The 20,392-nt window shown below is 49.1% G+C and overlaps 1 protein-coding gene and 1 long non-coding RNA gene across 13 annotated transcripts; one reads left to right on the plus strand and one right to left on the minus strand.

Annotated features, from left to right (window-relative positions):
- Window positions 1–906: 906 nt before the first annotated feature.
- On the minus strand, window positions 907–10,954 carry ZBTB32 (zinc finger and BTB domain containing 32). Of its 12 annotated transcripts, XM_042919077.1 has the most exons (8): window positions 10,092–10,130; window positions 8,797–8,897; window positions 3,344–3,365; window positions 2,453–2,599; window positions 2,126–2,199; window positions 1,947–2,015; window positions 1,669–1,830; window positions 907–1,490 (listed from the first exon to the last, which is right to left on the minus strand). In XM_042919077.1, exons 2-8 carry the CDS (start codon window positions 8,873–8,875, stop codon window positions 1,213–1,215), a joined length of 831 nt encoding a protein of 276 aa, XP_042775011.1. In that variant the 5' UTR covers window positions 8,876–8,897; window positions 10,092–10,130; the 3' UTR covers window positions 907–1,212. The 12 variants fall into 12 exon arrangements, with proteins under 12 accessions (XP_042775011.1, XP_042775016.1, XP_042775010.1 ...); XM_042919082.1 differs by lacking the exon at window positions 3,344–3,365 and having other exon boundaries at window positions 2,453–2,500; XM_042919076.1 differs by lacking the exon at window positions 3,344–3,365 and having other exon boundaries at window positions 2,453–2,627.
- Window positions 10,955–11,288: 334 nt separating this feature from the next.
- Window positions 11,289–17,523, plus strand: LOC122208278. Its single transcript, XR_006197173.1, has 3 exons — window positions 11,289–11,885; window positions 13,698–13,833; window positions 16,667–17,523. It is a non-coding gene; the product is annotated as an uncharacterized LOC122208278 (long non-coding RNA).
- The last annotated feature ends 2,869 nt before the right edge of the window (window positions 17,524–20,392 follow it).

A 20,392-nucleotide genomic window follows, 5' to 3' on the forward strand; every position in this document is an offset into this window, starting at 1 on the left:
GGGGCGGGGCGGCTGCGGCTCACGACAGCAACCAGCGCCGCCGCGGGGCTAGCGGGAGCCGGGGGCTGGGCCGACCACGCGCGGGGCACCACGGGAGCGGGAGTCCGAAACCAGTCGGCCGTCACCCTTAGACCGCGCCTGAAGAGCATAGACCCCGCGTTGCGGCCCGAGAGGGGTAAGGCGCAGGGGCCCCCGGGAAATGTAGTCCGGGCGCTTCGCTCCTTCCGCCGGGAGCTAGGGCCGCGAGAGCTGGGACTACAGAGTTCAGAAAGCCATCTCCGGGGCTGCCGGGAAGTGTGGTTCTCGCCGCAGACCCCTCCCATGGTTTCTATAGAGGCCAGCGGCACGTTTGAACTACCACTCCCAGGGTGCAGTGGCTTCGGACCCTGGGAAATCCCAAAGACACTGGGAAATGAAGTTTGAGACTGCAAGAGGCGTGGGCTGCTAAAGGGGCCGCGGCAAAGGATTAGTGTCAGTTAGAGGTGCGACCCGGCGGTCGTTCTGCGCAGCATGGAGGGAAGGTGCTTGAGAGACCCCGGCTTTGCAGACCCTGTGCTCAAGGAGTGGAGGCGGGTGGCGGAAAGCAGGGTAGAGCACGCGTTCCTCGAGCCCTGGACTGGGGGTCCCAGACTCAGACCCTGCGCGCCGTTGCTTGCTGTGGAAGGGGGGAATAACTTGGGTGTCTCACAGGCTTCCCCCACAGGGCTTGCTGCTAAGTCAGCCTGGACTTCGCGGCCCTCGGCCCCTACCTCTGGGGGAGGACTGATAGACCCGGGAGATGGAGGTGCTCCCCGCCCCGCCCCGCCCCGCTGACAGTGGATGCACGGCCACCAGGGGCCGCTACAGGACAAGAGGCAAGGCTGTCCTTCCCTCTCCCCTGCGCACAGACTGAAGTCTGGACTCGGCTTGTCCTGAGAGGAGGGCACAGGAAAACTCTTTATTTTGGTGATGAGATCGCCAGTCCCCGCACAGTTAATTTTCACTCGTGCAGACTTCACTTCCCACACCCCACACGGACTCGCTTGCCCAGGCTCATAGGGCCAGCGGTCATCTGGGAGAAGGTCTCGGCGCCCTTGCTGCAGTGCTTCTTGGAGCCAAATTTGCTACGCTGCCGTACCTGCGGTGCTGGGTCAGAAGCCTATCCAGCCCGGCGGCCCGTCTTTCATTATTTAATTTTGTTGTTGGATGAAGCCAGAGAAGGTACCGACACCGTCAGGTGGTGGAGGAAGGGGATCTACAGGGAGAAGTCGAGGCCCGGGATGGCCTTGAAGAGGAGGAGTAGAGGAATGTGGAGCGAATGGTCCATCCAGGTGGGAGCTGGCTGGGCGAGTGGCCGCGCATGTGCGCCTGCATGGAGGCTAGGCTGGGGCAGCCCGCCCGGCACAGAGGGCAGCGGTAGGGTGCCACCCCATGCGTCCGCAGGTGTTTGGTCATGGCTGAGAAGTCCCGGGAGCGCTGGGGACATAGGCTGCAGGAGAAAGGCTTCTCTCCTAGGGCAAGTGGAGGGGGAGGGCGGTGAAGGAAAGAAGGGGCGGAGGCTGGCCTAGGGGGTGATCTGGGCAACTGGACAAAGGAATTGTGTGGGAGCCAAGCAACCAGCGAAGGACTCAGGGACAGACTGGAGTTTGTAAGGGAGCAGATAATTCACCGAGGGCGGGGGGCCCATACCTGTGTGGACTCGGTAGTGTGTCTCCATCTGATGCTTGAGTGTGAACCTCTTTCCACAGACAGAACAAGAATAGGGCCGAGACCGAGCAGGAGGGGGTGGGGGAGGTTGTTGGCGAGGCGGGCCTGCTGTGCTCACCTGACTCACACAGGTTGCAAGTGCACCTGTGGGGACAGAAAAGGCATGGCTGGGAATCCCAGAGCTGGATCACTGGTACTCCCAGGCAAGACATCAGGAGGTACAGTGGGACCGAAGGCAAAGGTGCCCTCACCCTACTCACCTGTGTGCTTCTGATTACAGTCTTCCATGTCCCCAGGGCTGAGCTTTTCGGAGCCCTGGGGGAGGGAACCTGGAGAGAGCAGAGTGAAGTTGGTGCCCTACTCAAGCTGGACTTCTGGAGCCCCAGCCTCAGGAGAGAGAGCATGTTATGATATTTGTACAGGTCACTGAGGGGCTTACCTGGGGCAGGACTGGAGGAGGCCAACTGGCTGTGGTTCCAGAGACCTTTCTCAGGGTTCAGGGACAGTGGGATCCTGGGGAGGGGGTAGGGAAGAGTTAGCCTTGGCAAAACCTGGCCAGACTCATCCTGGGGAGAGAGGAGTCAGGAGTCCTCCTCAGGGGCTGGGCTTTGACTTCCCCTGTGGTGAAAGCTTCTTGTCCTATCACCAGCTCAGGAAATGTACAGTAGAGATAAGAGATGTGGTACCCCTTCCACCCATCACTGTCCGCCTGTCCTGAGCCACTCCCTCCCAGCCAGGGAGGTCTTCCACTAGGCTCTTCACTCACCTCTGGTCCTGAGGCCAGACCTCCTGCCAGGCTCCAGTGATGGGGGTGCTATGAGAGAAGGGAGTGCCATATCTGGGTGGCAACAGCAGGATGCTCCACAGGGCAGGCTGGCCCTCCCTGAACCAAGGGGTCTCAGCCCACCAGGGCCTAGGAATGACGCTGTTTTGGAGGGAGCCTGGTGGGGGAAGGGGGCCAGGGAACTCCCGAAGTCTTTCATCAGAACTCCCTGGGCTCTCTGTCACCCACATAATCACTTCTTGCTTTCCATCTATTCCCCCATGGCCAAGAGGGGATTGCTTGAGTTTCTCCTTTGATCTCATCTCCTCCCCTTCACCCTCCTGCAGTGGTTCTGCTCTCTCAGGGCTCTCTCTTGGTGGTCTTTGCTCATGCAGTGTCTCCCATTCTATTCTACCAGCACTAACACGTTTTTCTGGTCTCTGCTCTCCATGTCCCCCCAGTCCTCTTTCAGAATCCCTTGTGGGTTTCTCTGGCTCCTCCTGATGTTCCCTCAGCCCTGGACCCAGCTCTCTAACCCCATCCCATCGAGCCCTCCTGCATGCGTCTTCCAGGGACTGCACCCCCAAGGCCCTGGCCGCTTCCTCAAGGGGCCCCAGTTCCCCCGGCTGCAGCTCTACAGTCTCCCCATAAACAAAGTACAGAAGCTGGGCAAAGGTAGAAGGGCTGATGCCTTTCACCAGAGCCCAGCGGCCCCTACGGCCCAGCTGCTGGCTCGCACCTGCCAGCACCAGGCTGTGGGCAGGGAATTCCTGGCTCCCCACAGTGATCAGGGTATCACATAATGCTGGCCGGAGCCTGGCTGCTAGCCGTACCAGCCGATCAGAGCTGTAGGGGCTAGGCAGTCTTGTCCGGAACAAGGGCATCGTGCCTTGCCTGGGTACCAGTCTCAGAGGATCTGAAAGAAAGGCCACAGTGTGGGGTCCATGGTGGAAAGGGAAGAGAGCAACGGCATATTCTCAAGCCTGTGGAGGTGAGGGGAGAAAGAGTGAGTTGCAGGTTCAGAGCTCTCTGTGTCCTGAATGAGGCACATAAACTAACCCAAGAGAGGATCTGAGCTTACCCAGAATCATAACAGACCAGGGGGTAGGGATGAGGGTGGGGATGGCAGGAGAATGGAAATTAGACCAAATTCGGGACTTAAAAGAGTAAGGACCAAGCAGTTAGCAACCATATCAAATGGTGGGTTTAAGGCTGGTGTAAGATGGGTCCAGTCAATTAGCAGTCTCTGACTTAAAAGATAGCAGAGGTTGATACTTATGCTACTCCAAGCCTTTCTGTGGGGAAAGACCTTGCAGCAGGCCAGGCTGTCTTCTTTCCAGACAAAGAAATCACCATAAGACCCAGTCAGCCCTGGCAGTTAGGGATGGAGCACCACACTGCTTCACGGGAGAGTTTAGAAAGCTAGCGTGCCATCCCTCACCCCCACCCCAAGCCCATCACATGAAGTTGAGTAGTCCTGAGAGGCAGAAAGGGCAGCAAGACTGAGGTCATAGCTGCAGAAGGGCATGCTCAAAGGCATCAATAAATTATCTCCCTACGGCTGAAACTTCTAGAACATGTCCTCAGAGAAGGACCTAGAAGAGACCAAAGAATCCCCTCCAGTGGGTTGAGAGAACAGGTGCACAAGCCACAGAAGAGACGGTTCCCAACTCAAGGATGGAGAGAGATTTTGGAGAAGGTTTTGACCCCTGAGGAAGTGGGAGAAAGGGAAATGGGAACGGTAGAGGGGGAGGGATTTCCTTTCCAGATTAGGGTAAGGAGATGGTTTAATTTTGTTCCCCACAAACCAAAAGCAAAGAATAGATAAGAGTCCAAACAAGGTGGAAATTTATCACATATCAAAACTACCACGTTGGCTTTTAAGAAGAGAACTGGGAACTGAGGTACTAAGAGATCAACAGACCTAAGTGTCTCAGCAGGCATATTCCTAAGCGTGGGCTCACTGTGAGTAAGGACCCTTATTGGGAGAATTACTGCTGCGACACCTCGGGGAGAAGGCTACTAATTGGCAAGAAGTGAACAGAAGAGGGGGTGTAATGGGAGGAAAGTCTCAGCTGGGGAGAAGCAACCACTCACCGGTTGTAGCTTCCTCCTGGACACCGCATGCTCTGAACTGCTGTTGGGGCTCCTGGGGCCCCCCTGGAGCTAGCCCCGCCCCTGACCTCACAGTCTTCCATTGGGTGTCCCAAGTACCAGTCTGCCACAGTCCCCCAAGGGGGTGTGGTTTTATAACCCTGGCTCTGCTTCACTCCCCTCTCCCCAGGAGAGAACACCCTCTCCACTTCCAGATTCAAGACATTCTGGCTCCCTGTCTCCTTATTTCATTTGTGAACTTCTAGAGTCAGAGAAGTTCATCTGAGGGGTGCCTAGCTGGCTCAGTCGGTAGAGCATGCTACCCTTGATCTCTGGGTTGTAGGTTCGAGCCCCGTGTTGGGTGTAGGGAATACTTTAAAAAAATAAAATAAAAAATCTTTTTTTAAAAAAGTTCATTTGAGGCAACAAGGAGTTTGGAATAATCAGACCTGCATTTGAGTCTCATCTTTGCCATTTACTAGTTGAGTCACCTTGAGCAAGTCGCCTCTCTGAGCCTCAGTTACCTCATCCGCGAAATAGGGATAACCTTTGCTGACCGCATTTGGAGGTGAGGATAAAGATAAAATGACATGATAAATGTGAAAGTGGTTTGTCAGTACCTCACATCATTCAAATAGTATTAATCCTGCTACTGAGAAGCATCAGTAGAGCTCCAGCAGCTGGAAGCTGTTTCTACTACCTCAGAAGCAACAAGGGCTGAAACATCTGGATTCCAAGGAGAGAGTGAAAGAGGGCCAAAAGCACGCATCGTCCTTCCTTGCCTTGACTTAGTACTAGGGAAGCTTTAACTGCTCTGTGGAAATGACCCCTGTCATCTGGGCCACCACTGGGGACTGAATGTGCAAGTGACTCAGATTCTCCCATCAAGCTTTGAAGGGGGCAACCCCAGGAAGGGCCTGCGGTGGTCTTCGAAGAGAAAACTCCCTTTTCTTGGGTTGATGACAAATGACATTTCTCTGAAATCAGAACCCTGGGGTTTCTTTCACTTCCTGCCAAAAGGGTCAAGCTCTCAGGAGATTTCCCCTGTTTTCACACTTTAGTGCTTGTTAACCTGGGGAAAGGAGGTCCGAGAGACTCAAATTTCTTTTTCTGTTTTTTCTTATTCCATTATCTCCCATCCTGTGGCACATTTTTCATTCTTTCAACAAACGTAGAGAGATCATTTATGATATGTGCCTGCTGCATCGTATGTGCCCAGTAAATAACTGGAAGATGTGCAAGTCAGGCACTGGTAGGCTGCTCTGGTGACATGGCAGAGTCTGGTTCCCCCGGGCTTCTCCCTTAGATCCTCGTCCCCTCCTAGACCCAAACATTCTGTCTCTAAACTCCTGTTTCTCCCTTTCGTTCAGGACCCCAAAATATTCAGACCAGCCTTCTACTTTCTCCCTCCAGACCAAACATGCCTTCCCTCTACTTCTTGTTCTAGCTTGGGTGCAGGCAGATGTTAATCCTTTCTATACAGACAGGGTGTGCCAATGGGTGAGGCTGGTGGAGGGCAATAATAGGGTGGGGAGAGGGGAAGATGAGTCAGAGTGAAAGGGAAAATGCAAATGGACAGGCTGTATTCATGTGCTACTCTGAACGTTAAATATTTTCCATTTCTGAGCTTTCTAACTCCTCGTACCACCACACCCAGGGACTCATTAGACACCCATATTAAAGCCACTTGGCCTGAACATATAAAAGCACCAATCCCTGATATGTATGCATACAGAGAAAAACATCCTTTCTTCAACACAGAAACACAATCCCTGGAGGTATGGAATAAGTGGGGAAAGCCATGAGAGAGAAACCCCACGTGTAGAAGGAAGGTACAGGGGTCTGGACAATTACATCATCACCCCTCGCCTCCCAGCTCTACTTCTTGGGTCTGTGACTCAGCTCTCTCACTGGTATGATCTGCCCATTGATGATCAAGAATGTTGGAAACTGTGCTCAAAGGGCAGAATTCTCTGTAAGCCAATTGTAGCTGACGGGGAGTGTCAGCAGGCTTCCGGGAAACATGGAGGAGAAGGCGCAAGGAGATTCCCCATCCGGTGAACAAAAGCCCCCAAGAATGGGAAGCCTCATTTTGCCTCCCATCTGGTGTCTACCCGACCTAAGGATATCCTTTTAGAGACCGCCTCCTTGGAGGTATCTCCAGGGCCTTCTACACCTTAGCCCTTACGCTGGTGACACTTCAGGCCCTTCTCTCTACCTACATTCTTGACTACACAGCCCAAGACTTCTTGCACTGAGCAGTAACAGCAGAAGCATGAACAAATTGCACTTTGACTTGGAAGGGTAGGGACACTGCTAACTGTCTATTTTTGAAAGGTCTCCCATCACAGTCTCAAAACTCTTGTCCAGCTTCCACTTCCCAGGTTGACTCTGTAGAAATCGCTTGCAGTTGTCTTATGGGGTGGACACAGGAAACCATGAGTTTTGAGGACACAAACCTGCATCCTGGGAGAGGGTACAGTGAGTAGAAGAGATTAGGTAGGGCATAACTGGAAGGAAGTATGTGGGAAAATGAGGTATGATTTTTGCCTCTCAGTCCTAATACATTACTAAATAAAGTTTAAAATCTGATATTTTTTATTCTCACTGATAGGCTTGATGATAAGCTCCTTCATAAGCCCCTGCAGGTACAATCCAGCTTTATATAAAAATGTCAACACAGCAATACAGGTATGGATTCTCCTCAAATATAATTAAAACTAAACCATCAGAATAGGCCAGTTAGAGGTATGATTACTTGTTTTATGAAAAATGTTCTCTCTTTATCTCACTTTTAAAAAATTTATTTATTTATTTATTTATTTATTTGTTTGTTTGTTTGTTTGTTTGTTTTAAGTAGGCTTCGTGCCCAGTGCAGAGCCCAACACAGGGCTTGAACTCACAACCCTGAGATCAAGACCTGAGCTGAGGTCAAGAGTCAGATGCTTAACTGACTGAGCCACCCAGGTTGCCCCTATCTCACTTATTTAAAATTTTTTTTTTCAACGTTTTTTTTATTTATTTTTGGGACAGAGAGAGACAGAGCATGAACGGGGGAGGGGCAGAGAGAGAGGGAGACACAGAATCGGAAACAGGCTCCAGGCTCCGAGCCATCAGCCCAGAGCCTGACGCGGGGCTCAAACTCACGGACCGCGAGATCGTGACCTGGCTGAAGTCGGACGCTCAGCCGACTGCGCCACCCAGGCGCCCCAATCTCACTTATTTTAAATATTGAGTACCTCCAAAGCCAAGGTAAACAAGATTCAAATTAGAAAAATTCTATGAACTTTCTACTCTCCAGGAACACAACTCTTTCTGCAAATTAAGGTGGTTAAACTCCCCCACAGCATTTCATACAGATTTAAGACCAATTATCTAAATCTAACATAAAATTTCAAATGCCCACTCTTTCTAGTTAAGTTCATCCAATATATATACCAGAGAAGAGACACCACGGAATAAATTAGTTTCTTTCTTCCTTCAAATCTATGTTTCATATAACTCAAGAACCAGATATAATCATAGCCAGTGAGCTGAATCTAGGCCATAGAGACCTTATCATAGTATATCTTTTGTGGATTAAGTGGAAAAGAACTAGACTAAAGTGAAAAAACAAAAACAAAAACACTTAGGTTCCACTGCATCCTCCCTGTTGGATGGCCTTTGTTTTTTCAGCCCTAATATGGAGCTAACTCTTCTGAGACCCTCAACTTCCTCACAGGGGCTGTCTTCAAGACCAGAACTGAATGCCAATATTTCCTTAAACCCAGGCAAAAGGCCCCACTCTGACGCCCTCTGGCTGTGTCCCTCGCCTTGGGCTAAGGATCCCAAGGACATCTAGGAAGACCCCACCTGGAACATATGTTTCCCCAATTCTAGGCCATTCTCTAGGAGTTTGGAACCCTGAACCTTCTCACCCAAATGGCCCACTTCTAGGACCTACATGGCCCTCAACCCCAGGTCCATACTCATGAGTGAATTGTGTGACTGATGTACACACCCCAGGCCCTGGTAGGTAGACTGAGCTCAGACATGCAGTCTAGTATATGAAATGCCTTGAAGTGTGTGCCAACACCAGGTTTGGGAAGAAAAGGAGACATCATTTCTAGTCTTGTCTGGTCCCTGTATATAATACAGCAGCCTACTTTATTCCAATGATTCTTAACCTCGTAGGTTAAGGGGGTCACCATTCCTTTTAAAATTGTAAGCTATGGAATCAACTGTTTACACTAGAAAATTGTAGATACTCATACCATTTTGCATGTGAATGACAAGGGATTCACAGATTGCTCTGCAGTCAGTCCTTGGACAGGTTAGATGTTTCTTGCTCATCCGTGTGGCTGCCTTGCACCCCCTCCAATACAATATGCATACAGTTTTTCTTATGATTTCCAGGAGTTCAAACCCCCCTGAAATCCACTCATAGACCACTTCCTTGCATTCCCCCACCCAAGGTTTAAGAACTCTGGGTGTACATGAAAGCACTCTGAAAGCTTTAATACCATGTAGAATTTGAACAGCTGAGTGAAATTAGATATAAACACCCTGCCCCCTAAGTATAAAAGATTTTCTGTAAAGACAACCTGGGTGATTTCCTAAGGAGCAGGATGTCTCACACACCTCTTTCTATGCTCCGGTACAATATCCATCTTCCTTATGCATCTGGCCCCATTTTTATAGCCTGGTATCTTCTGGGAATGACCAGAGTTTGGGGAAGAGTGGGGACAGGGAGTGAAAGGCTCTAAATGTGACCCAATCCTGTTTTTTTCCCAGAGACATCACATGGCAATAGTATATCATGGAGGTCAAACAACGTATTTGAGATTCAGAAACTCCCTCCTCAAGAACCTCCAGAAGACCATGGGCCTAACCTCCTAGCCAGGTTGTCTAACCTGGACCCGGTACTGGAAAACCTGCCAACAGCACCTCAAGCTGGAGTCCAGAGACCTGAACTCTCCCCGCTGCCGCCCCCCCCCACCCCCCAACGCAAAGCCTTGCAACCACATATTCTCAGCACAGCCTGGATGCAATAACCTTTGACAACTTCTCATCAGGCTTTCAACCCCAGCAACACTCACTCTCAGCCCAGGCTGGATCCAAAGACTCCAGAAAACCTCTCAAGTGTACATCAGTTTCATCTTTTGGCCAGTGACTCCCAACAACCTCTGGAGAGTCACAGGTCTCTCCTTCCAAGTCACCAGATCCAGACTCATACCAGAGACCTCAGACAACTCACAGTTCAGAGGCCATACCTCATGGCCAATGACACCATGCAGAGCTCCAAAGGCTTTCAACTGCCTCATAAGCTAGCCTCAGGGACCATGGACCAACTCATAGGGCATGTTGGCCTAGCCTCTGCCCAGCCTGGGTCCAAGGGTGCCCACGAGGCCCCGTTCCCAGCCTCACCAGGGCAAAGGAAGTCTCCAGGGACTAAAGCCCTCAGTCCTCAATTCTCGACCCTCACGGCCACCACTCAAGCTCCCACACCCCAGCTTTTGCCTGGGTCAGCTCAGGCCTGAAGAAGTGTAAGAAAAACCATGGCACTCACTGACAGACCCTGTTCTTCTTCCCACAGCCTCACATACACTGAGGGCAGTGCAAGATCCAGTGTCCGTTAGAAGTAGGGATGAGCGTGAGGCCAGGAGCTCGAAGCCTGGGCGCGTGCACAGCTCGCTTGTCTCCCTGAGGCGGACGCTGATTGGCTGCAGTGTGGACCGCATCTACCGAGCATTCTCAACATCCTAGGCGGCACCTAGGACAGCTCCACTTGCTCCCTCCAGCCTCCCGCCCTGCTTGCTGTGCGGAGTGGCAGGGCTTTGAGACTAATCGGTCCGCGGACTCAGGTTTCAGGTCTCTAAGACTGAGATCTTATCCTCCAGCCCGTCCCCCATCCCTTCTAATTGGCTGCGGAATTTGCTCTCCCTCCGCCCCCCTATGAAAAAACTAGGCCCCGAACCTCCTTCGCTAACAGCCTTGGAATCTTCCTCTGCAAGGGCTCAGGATACCACCAGTTCTTTGCTCCTGTCTTGCCAACGAGTGGCTCTCGTTGCAAACCCTTTCATCTCTCTCTCTCAACCCCTGACAGTCTATGCAATGTATGTCTGTGTTTGGTTGGGGGGCCCTCAAGAGCCAGCCGGGATTCAGGTGCCTGTGGGCAGCTCCCCTTTCCTGCCTCTTGCCTTGCTTCACTACTGATTGGCTGCAGAACGCCCCCTGCCTCACCTGGAAGTATGCGGGGGCAGGGAAGGCACCAGAGGGGCAGTGCCTTGACCCGCGATTGGTCAAATGCTCATTGTCTGTCAGCTGAGGCAGGGTTAACTGCGTACTTCACGTACCAGCCTCCCCTGCCCGCCCCACAACCCCACCCCAGCCAACACACCAGAGAGAATGGCCCATTGCTTTGCCCCACCATTAAGTTGGTCAGAGCTAAGAGCCCAGCCAGCTGGCGTTCTACCCAGGAAGGGCTGTAGTGCCGACAGGCGACTAGCTCGAACGGCGCCAGTCCGAGAGCACTACTGCCTCCTTCCACGAGCTCCGCTGCGGTTGCACTGCTGATTGGCTGGCTCCACTCTCTTCTAAGTGGCTTAGCCTTGCGTTCGCGCAGGGACACATCCAATGAGGAGCGAGGGCGCTTTCAGGAGGCGGGCATTGCTCGACCGGTTCCACTTCTGATTGGTCCGGGGGCTTGCCTCTTCTCTTTTGATCGATCAGAGGGGCGGGAGGCGGGAGCCCAGCTCAACGGTTTCAGGCGGCAGTTGGGAGTTCTGTCCCTGTGCTTCGAAAGTTCAGCTTCAGGGCTCGGTGGAGTGTTGTCTGGCGCCTACTTCCCCGCAGCTAGCTGAGGAACTGGGGAGGGAACACGGGGGCAGGAGGACCCGGGACTGTAGCTGCAGCTCCAAGTCGGGATGGACACCGACTGAGGCGAGTGGCCGACCGGCGGGTGCAAACCCCTCAAAAAGCTGGAAGAGTCAGGTGCTGTAGTAGTAGTAACAGCAGCTCCCGCTCACCGAGCCCTTTTGGTGGACCGCTGTGTGTGCTCATCTCACTGACTCCTTCTAAATAACCCTGTTACTCTGCCGGTTAACCTCCGAGGGTCATTTGTCGCCCACAGCGAGAGCCGGCATTGCTGGAACTCCGACCTTGTTCTAGAGAGTCCGGCATTCGAGCTACACCATGATTAAGTAGGGTTGAGATCTTGTAGATGTGGGGTGGGGGCTGATGTGATCACCTTGGCCCTGGCTTACCTCGTCCATACATGAAGGTGTTTGGGTTTTGGTTTTGGACTAGGATCTGATCCTGAAGGCTTCACTCAGTACATATGCTCAAGTCCTCAAACTTTTAGGTAAATGCATTTGCATTCTGGGAAAGGATAATTTTAATGTTTATTTCTGAGAAAGAGAGAGAGCGAGCACAAGCGGGGGAGGGGCAAAGAGAGAGCGAGACAGAGGATCCGAAACAGGCCCCGTGCTGACAGCACAGAGCGGGACGCGGGACTCGAACTCATGAACTGTGAGATCATGACCTGAGCTACAGTCGCCGCTTACCTGACTGAGCCACCCAGGCACCCGAGGGAGTCCTTTAGACAACAGAAATTTTTTCCCCACAGTTCTGGAGGCTGGAAGTCCAAGATCAAACTGCCAATAGAGTTGGTTTCTCCTGAGGATTCTCTCCTTGGCCTGCAGATGTCTGCCTTCCTATGGCCTTTCCCCTATGCACGCACACTCCTTGTGTCTCCTCCTCTTTTTATGAGGTGCCATGTAAACTGTTTTGTGTCAGTAAACTGTTTGTGTCAGTTCACATATTGAAACCTAATCCCCAATGTGGTATTTGGAGATGGGGGGGCTTTGAGAGGCGATTAGGTCATCAAGGGGTGGAGCTCTTATGAATAGGATTAGCGCCTTTATAAAAAAAAGGCCCCAGAGATCCCCCTTGCCCCTTCTACCATGCGATGTTCAGTAAGTAGACCGTCATCCATGAACCAGATCCACCAGTGCCTTGATCTGGGACATCCCAGCCTCCAGAAAAATAGATTTCTGTTGTTTATAAGCTACCCAGCCCATGGTGTTCTATTATGGCAGCCTGAGCAGACTAAGACATAGTCCTATTGGATTAAGGCCCTACTCTTATGACCGCATTTACCCTTAATTCCCTCCTTAAAGGACCCCTCTCCAAATACAGCCATGTTGTGGGTTAGGGCTTCAACATAGGAATTTTGGAGGGGACACAATTCAGTCTGTAACACAGAATATCTACCACTAAAGGCCTCGAAGTTTGGTAGGGGAGAGACAAATTATTTACTTCAGAGGGAGGGGGCACATCAGAATGGTTAAGATGTTAGCTCTGGGAACCAGACTGACAGGTTTGGGTCCTGCCTGTACCACTTATCAACTGTGTGAACTTGAGCAATTTTCTTCCACTTTCTGTGCCTCATAAGAATCAAACGAATAGACACCCCTGATATTCTTAGAATAGCCCCTGGCATGGAGCAAGCGCTGATGGGCTATTGTTGGCCATCGGTATTGGCTGCAAGTAAACTTAAAACTATGCTAAGTGCTCTGAAGAAAAATCACAAGAGAGATACTTTAAGAAAGTAAAACAGGACGCTAACCTGGCCAGGGTTTTCAAGAAAGGCTTCCTGGAGGAAGTGAATGCTTGAAGTAAGATTTTCCAAATAATTACTAACGACTAGGAGAAGGGTGAGTCTTCTGGGCAATGGTCAAATAGGTCCCAGAGCTCTGGGGTGAGAGGAGGCATGGCCCCGAAGACCATTGTTGTTGGAATGGAGAGAGCAAAGTGAGAGGGAGCAGGGGAAGCAGGGGAGAGTGAGGCTGGATGTGGTGGGCGGGGCCTGGCCCAGTAGGCCATGTTCAGGAGGGCTGGCATTTCCTAAGAACCACGCAAAGTCGCAAAGTCGCAGGAGGAGGTGTTTATGACTTTTCAAAGTTTTTGTTTTTATTTACTTTGAGAGAGCAGGGAGGGGCAGAGAGAGAGAGAGAGGGAGTCAGAATCCCAAGCAGGCTCCTTGGCAGAGCCCGATGCGGGGCTCAAACCCACAAACTGCAAGATGTTTATTTTTGCGAGATGTTTGACCTGAGCTGAAATCAACCGACTGAGCCACCCAGGTTTCCCCCTCCCCCCCCCTTTTTTTTTACAGGGAATGGTTTAACCCTTCCTGGCAACGCTGCAAGCCCTGCCACATGAACAAACTTGGGCTGGCCTGCGGTAGACACATGGCCCAGTTCAGAGTCATTACCCCAGCCACCTACACCCACTGCCAGCCAGCCATACATGTGAGTGAAACCACCCCAGACCAAACAGCCCCCAGTCACCCCACTAGCTGACTGCAGCTGCGAGAGTCAGCCCAGGTGAGACCAACTGCAGAACTGAACTGCCTGGCTGGGCTCAGCCCAAATGGTCCGGAAGAATCAGGAGCTACAAAATAATAATTATTTTAAGCCACTGTGTTTTGGGTGGTTAAAAAAAAAAAGCTAACTGACATACCCTGGACCAGAGTAGTTTCTAGGCAACAAATATCACTTACCTGGATTCTGGGTCTTGAAAGTTGAAAAATTCCTTCTGTTTCCAGACTGGTTTCTTCAATTTTTTGAACGAATTTTTATGAGATGAACTTATTTAAAAAAAATTTTTTTAATATTTATTTTTGAGAGACAGAGCATGAGTGGGGGAGGAGCAGAGAGAGGAAGACACAGAATCCAAAGCAGGCTCCAGGCTCCGAGCTGTCAGCACAGAGCCCGAGGCGGGGCTCGAAGGGAAGAACAATGGGATCATGACCTGACCCGGAGTCAGCTGCTTAATAACCGACTGAGCCTTGGAGGTGCCCCCTATGTGATGAACTTTAATGCCTGGGATCTTTGGGTCATTTTTCCCCCAGTAGGACTGAAAGTGGCTTTTCAAAAAACAAACCAAAAAAAACCCAGTTGCTCTGTTTTGTATCTTTCTATTTTCATTTGCAGAGCATCTGAATAGGCAATTAAGGGAGAAATCATGATTCTATTTCATATTTTCGATACTTCTCTTGGTTAAATGATGCATCCCTAGCTGGGCTCAAGGAGGTGCTAGAGGTGGCCAGCTACCAGGGGGAGGGGAGTAACAGCCACCTGTTGGGCACAGCCCATTGCCAACTGGAACAAAGCCCTGGAATCTGGAGAGAAGCCCCTAACTTGCAGTGTCCCTCCAGCGCCCTCTACTGACAAGACCTGACCTCATGCCAGCTGATAAATACTGGAATTAAGAGGCAATCAATCAAAAATTGGCCCCGTGACTAATGGTCTCCCCAAATGTTATTAACAATGATAGTCAAGAGAATGGCTAACATTGAGTTCTCAGTGCTTTTTGTGTTATTTATCTCTGAATAATCAGGAGACAGCTTCTGGGGAGAGAGGATAGTGGTCCTTTCTGTGTCTATGGTCTGTTCACCCTTCCCTAGGCTCAGAGCCTGAGTTGGCCCTGGGTAGCCAACTTTCCCCCTGGCAGGGCAGGCCCATCGGGTGGAGCTGAGTCCATCCCTGCTCCAAGGCAGGCATGTGCCCCGGGGATGGTGAGTCAGAGCTCTCTCCAACCCTCCACACCACATTGTGGTGATGGGACAATGGGAAATAATCCAGGGGAGGAGCCATGTCACCTCCAGAAACTCAGACATCCAGACAGGATGTGGATGTGGTGCTGACACTCCTTGCCTCGCTTCCTTGTAGTTTTAAAAATTCCTTTTTCTACCTAGCACTTACTATCCTCTGACATGTATGTTTCCCTTCTTGGTTTCCTTGATCTCCTCCTCTGAAAGGTAAGCTTTTATAAAGAGAGAGACTGAGGTCTGATTTGTTCCCTGCTGAGTCCCCAGATCTAGAACAGTGCCTGGTACACATGTTAGGCAAGCAATAAATATTTGAATGTATGAATGAGTCATTAACAATTATACCGCCTAGGACAGAGGCAGATGCAACTTACCTCAGCATAGCTTCCTGGGCCCCCAACTGGGTCTTAAGATATCAGTGACATTGTCTGCATAACATTGGTTCTCACTGGATCTGGAAAATTTGAGTCTTCTAATTCTACAGTGCCTTGAATACCCAGGACTTAACACCAGTTAAAGAATTTTTGATAAGTTCAGTGCGTTGTCCATTTGGTAACATGAACATCTTGTGAGTTGGTTTCTAGTGAATCACCCTATTTCCTTATTTTCACTCCAGTCCTCAGCCATGTGTAATTTCTTCCTGCAATCCAAAATGAAAACATTTTGAAATAATGCCAACAGATAAAAAATTTCAAATAGGGGTGCCTGGGTGGCTCGGTCAGTTGAGTGCCCGACTTCGGCTTAGGTCATGATCTCCTGGTTTGTGGATTCGAGCCCCGCGACGGGCTCTGTGTTGACAGCTCAGAGCCTGGAGCCTGTTTCGGATTCTTTGTCTCTGTCTCTCTGTCTCTCAAAGATAAACATTAAAAAAATTTTCAAATAATGACACTTGTCAGGTAGGTACTCTGAAAAACTCATGATGCAAGCGTGAATATACATTATTTAAAAAATATTCATCAATTGTCGGTGGATAATCATTTCCGAATTAAAGAAAATTACTCATAAAAATACATGGGCATTTCCTGTGCATACACAAATGTTTCCCTTTTTTTTCCTCCTTTTTAGAGTTCTACAAATGTAGAAACGTACATTCAGTTGTTTCAAATAAACTTTTTATTTTGGAAGAATTTTGAATTTGCAGAAAAGTTGCAGAGACAGTACAGAGAATTCTTGTATGCCCTTTACCCAGTTTCCCCTAATGTTAACATATTACATAGCCATGGACATGTATCAAAATGAAGAAATTAATGTTGGTACACTACCATTAATCTTCAGACTTTATTTGGATTGTGCCAGTCTTTCCACTAATATATCTTGTCTTCCAGGCTCCAATCTAGGATAACAGTTTGCACTGAGCATATATTCAGTTTTGGGCTTTGCGCTTTTATCAATAAACAATATATCTTGGAGATGGTTTCATATCAGCAAATATAAATGCGGCTCCCTTTAAACCTAGCCGCATAGTATTCCGTGGTGTGAAAAGAGAATTAGAGAACTATTTCTTTTCTGACATGATTTATGCTGTTTTTCAGGGATTGCTTTTAGGTTATTCTCGTACAGAGCATCTTTGCACCCACTTGTGAGTGCATATGCAGAATAGATTCCCAGAGGTGGAATCACGTGGTCAAAGGGGTGAGAGTTTTACATTTTCGGGACTAAGCTTACCTGCCCTCGTGTAAGGAATGTAAACCACAGCGGGTGTAGTCAGAGGCGTGTGCCTGCCCGATGGCTTGTACAGTGTATTCTTTCCATTCTATACTCTCAGATGATGAAAGAAACATTGACCCAGTGGGGCAGGAGAGGGAGGTAAGCCTGGGGAGGTGGCAAGGAGACAAGCCATAAGGGACCTTCAGTGCCAGGCAGAGGTGCTGGATGTTATCCCGAGGACACTAGGGAGCCGAGTAGGAGTAGAGGCTCGATCAAGCCATGGACAGACGTGGTCAGGTAGAGATGTGGTAAGAAGAAACATCAAATGGCTACCTCTCCCTTGGGTGGCCCCGGGAGCCTCACTCTGCCCTCACGTCTCTCTCCTTCCCTCTCACCCACAGGAGTGGGCATGTGAGCGGAGGGACCAGGGCAGACAAACCTGTTCTGCCAGCCGAGGCCTGCCTAGGACAGGCCACGCTGCTGCCAGTCCGGCTGAGTGAACTACACTCTGCAGGCGTGTGACCAGATGGAGCCAAGGAAGGTGGTGGCAAATGTGGGACAGAGGTGGAAGCCTGCCTACCCGCCCTCTCCGAAGCCAGCGCAACCCCCAGCCCCAGCATTTGGCAGGGCCTGGCCTGTTTTAACTGTTTAGGTAAAATTCGAAAATGTTCCAGGGCGCCTGGGTGGCTCGGTGGGTTAAGCGTCCGACTTCGGCTCAGGTCATGATCTCATGGTCCGTGAGTTCGAGCCCCGTGTCAGGCTCTGTGCTGACAGCTCAGAGCCTGGAGCCTGCTTCAGATTCTGTGTCTCCCTCTCTCTCTCTGCCCCTCCCTGTTCATGCTCTGTCTCTCTCTGTTGCAAAAATAAATAAACGTTAAAAAAAATTAAAAAAAGAAAAAGATAATGTTTCGCAGAACCATTCTTTCCTTGATACACATCTCATGTCCCATGGTGACGTTTTTCTTAACATTTGTTTATTGTTTTTGGAGGACAAGCAATAATCATTGAATATTGGCAAATACCAAAATAGCCAAGGAATGAAGTAAAAGTCCCTGCAAGTCTCTCCTCTTCCTTAGTAACCGACGATAACCTTTGGGAGACTTTGTTTTACAATTTTATTTATTGATTTTTTAATGTTTATTTTTGAGAGAGAGACAGAGTGCAAGTGGGGGAGGGGCAGAGAGAGGGAGACACAGAACTCGAAGCAGGCTCCAGGCTCCAAACTATGTGGGGTTTTAAAGCTCTGGATTTCAAAGCAAAGCTATATGTTGTTCAGTATTTTAGAAACCACTTTTCTTGTTTTTGAAAAATAATAATCTTTCTAAAAAGTTTTTCAAACATTATAAAGATATGTATGGTATGCAGACCCTTCTCCTGTCAGCTCCCCATTCTGCTCCCCTCCTTAATGGAGTCCTTTGTGGGGAAATTATATATATATATATATATATATATATATATATATATATATATATAAAATTATTATATATATATATATAACATAGTATGTATTATATATATAAAAAATATAGTATGTATTATATATATTATATATGTACATATTATTATATATATATATTCTGTGTATATATACTGTGTGATCTATATATTATATATATAATATATATAATTTTTATAAAAATGAGATCATGCTTCCTGTTCTGCTCCTTGCCTATTTACATAACAAGATGATCTATGACACATCTAAACCCTGGAATGCATTGCAACAATAAAAAGAAAAAAAAAAGAGGTGAATTCATCAATACTGAATGGAAAGTGACCATAATACATAGTTAAGTGAAGAAAGCAAGTTACAAAGCAATATTTTATAGCATGATTCCATTAAATGTGTGTGCACTTATATAAATATCTATAGATGTGTCTATATAAACTGTTGAAAAGCTAAAAAAGACATTCATCATGTGTCAATAGCAATTATCCAGGGGGGATGGACCAGATTTGGGGGAGGGGTGATGATTTCCTGGGGCGTGAAATATGGGACGCTTCCACCTCTAAATTTTTATAATCTTTAAGTAGAAGTGTTATAAATTCTTTTAAACATCATTCTGAAAACACTGACCCATTTCTTTAAAAAGACCCAGCCCTGAATATGTTATCCACAGGAATAAAAGCACTGTATGTGCAAGTTTTTCTACTCTGCATTTCTTGGAGACTTTTCCACGTTAAAACATTATTTTTTACTACTGTGTGGTATTCTAGAGTATAGACATAGCATAGCTAACTTAACCAGTCCCCGACAGAGGCTCATTTAGGTCACTGTGATGAACATCCTTATGTATACTTGCCAATTATTTATGTCATTATGACATTTTTCTATATTGGCTCATGTAGTTCTCCTTTTTTTAATGTTTTTATTTATTTTTGAGAGACACAGAGCACGAGCGGGGGAGGGGCAGAGAGCGAAGGAGACACAGAATCCGAAGCAGGCTGCAGGCTCTGAGCTACCAGCACAGATCCTGACTCAGGTGGGGCTCAAACTCACAAACCGTGAGATCATGACCTGAGCCGAAGTCGGGTGCTTACAGACTGGGCCACCCAGGCGCCTCCCTCTACATTCTTCTTAAACAGCCACAGAGAATCCGGCCTAAGGATGTAACGTGAGTTGTACAACCCACCCCCTGCCGATGGTTGTTTCCCGTTTTTCACCCTAACAAAAAAGCCTCTTTGACCATTACAAATTAAAAAAAAAAAATGTTTATTTTTGAGAGAGAGAGAGGGAAAGAGAGACAGACAGAGCGTGAGTGGGGGAGGGGAAGAGAGAGAGGGACACGGAATCCGAAGGAGGCCTTGGGGCTCTGAGCTGTCAGCACAGATCCTGACACAGGGCTCCAACTCACGAACTGTGAGATCATGACCTGAGCTGAAGTCGGGCGCTCACCCGACTGAGCCACCCAGGCGCCCCAGATCATTGCAGATTTTTAAAAGTGTATTTTAAAAAGTTGGATATCTGAATTCAGCATTTGCAGACCATCTGTGGAGTAAATGAGGAGGGTGCGAAACTTCATTTGATGGAGAAGGAGGCCAGGCCCTCTTGGCAGGGCCTAATTCCTATAAAATGGACAGAGGATGGCCTGCTTCAGAGAGGACAAAGGAGCGAGGATGAGATTCCTAGAGTTTTGCTGTCATCCACCCATTAGAGAACTTGCTGGAAGCTACAGCCCGTAGGAGGAGGTTTCTGTCACCCATACCAGCCCAACAGCCCGAGCTCTAATTTTCCTTTGATAAACCACCCCCACTTCCCAACACCACCCTTAGCAGTGTTAATTCAGATACCCTCCCTTCCCCAACCAAAGGATGGGCTAGACTCTAAAGTAAGACAGTGAGATTGAATCCCTGACCTTGGGTAGAGCTGTCGGGAGAGAGGCCTCTCTTGCTGCTGTGTTGCTTAGCTATGAGAAAGTCTGTCTGCGAATGAAGCAGATTTCCTTGAAACTTAGATTGAACCCCTGGATCCAGACATGCCTGAAGCCAGAAATACTGACTCAGTTGCATGAGCCGAGAAATTCTATGTTATGTTTCAGTCAGTGCCAGTTGGGTTTCTGCCACTTCCATTGGAAGAGTTATTGTTCCTTTGTCTTTGCCCCAGAAGAAAG

This window comes from Panthera leo, chromosome E2, assembly GCF_018350215.1.
Source record: "Panthera leo isolate Ple1 chromosome E2, P.leo_Ple1_pat1.1, whole genome shotgun sequence".
Classification (NCBI taxonomy): domain Eukaryota; kingdom Metazoa; phylum Chordata; class Mammalia; order Carnivora; family Felidae; genus Panthera; species Panthera leo.

Bases quoted from the DNA above. Each gene is read 5' to 3' on its own strand.
- ZBTB32 (XM_042919070.1), bottom strand. From the start codon at position 10,263: ATGCGGTCCACACTGCAGCCAATCAGCGTCCGCCTCAGGGAGACAAGC. The intron at 3,366-10,091 runs GTGAGTGCCATG...CCTTTCTTTCAG, and splicing joins AAGAAGAACAGGGTCTGTCA to ATCCTCTGAGACTGGTACCC. The intron at 2,016-2,125 runs GTAAGCCCCTCA...TGCTCTCTCCAG, and splicing joins CTCCTCCAGTCCTGCCCCAG to GTTCCCTCCCCCAGGGCTCC.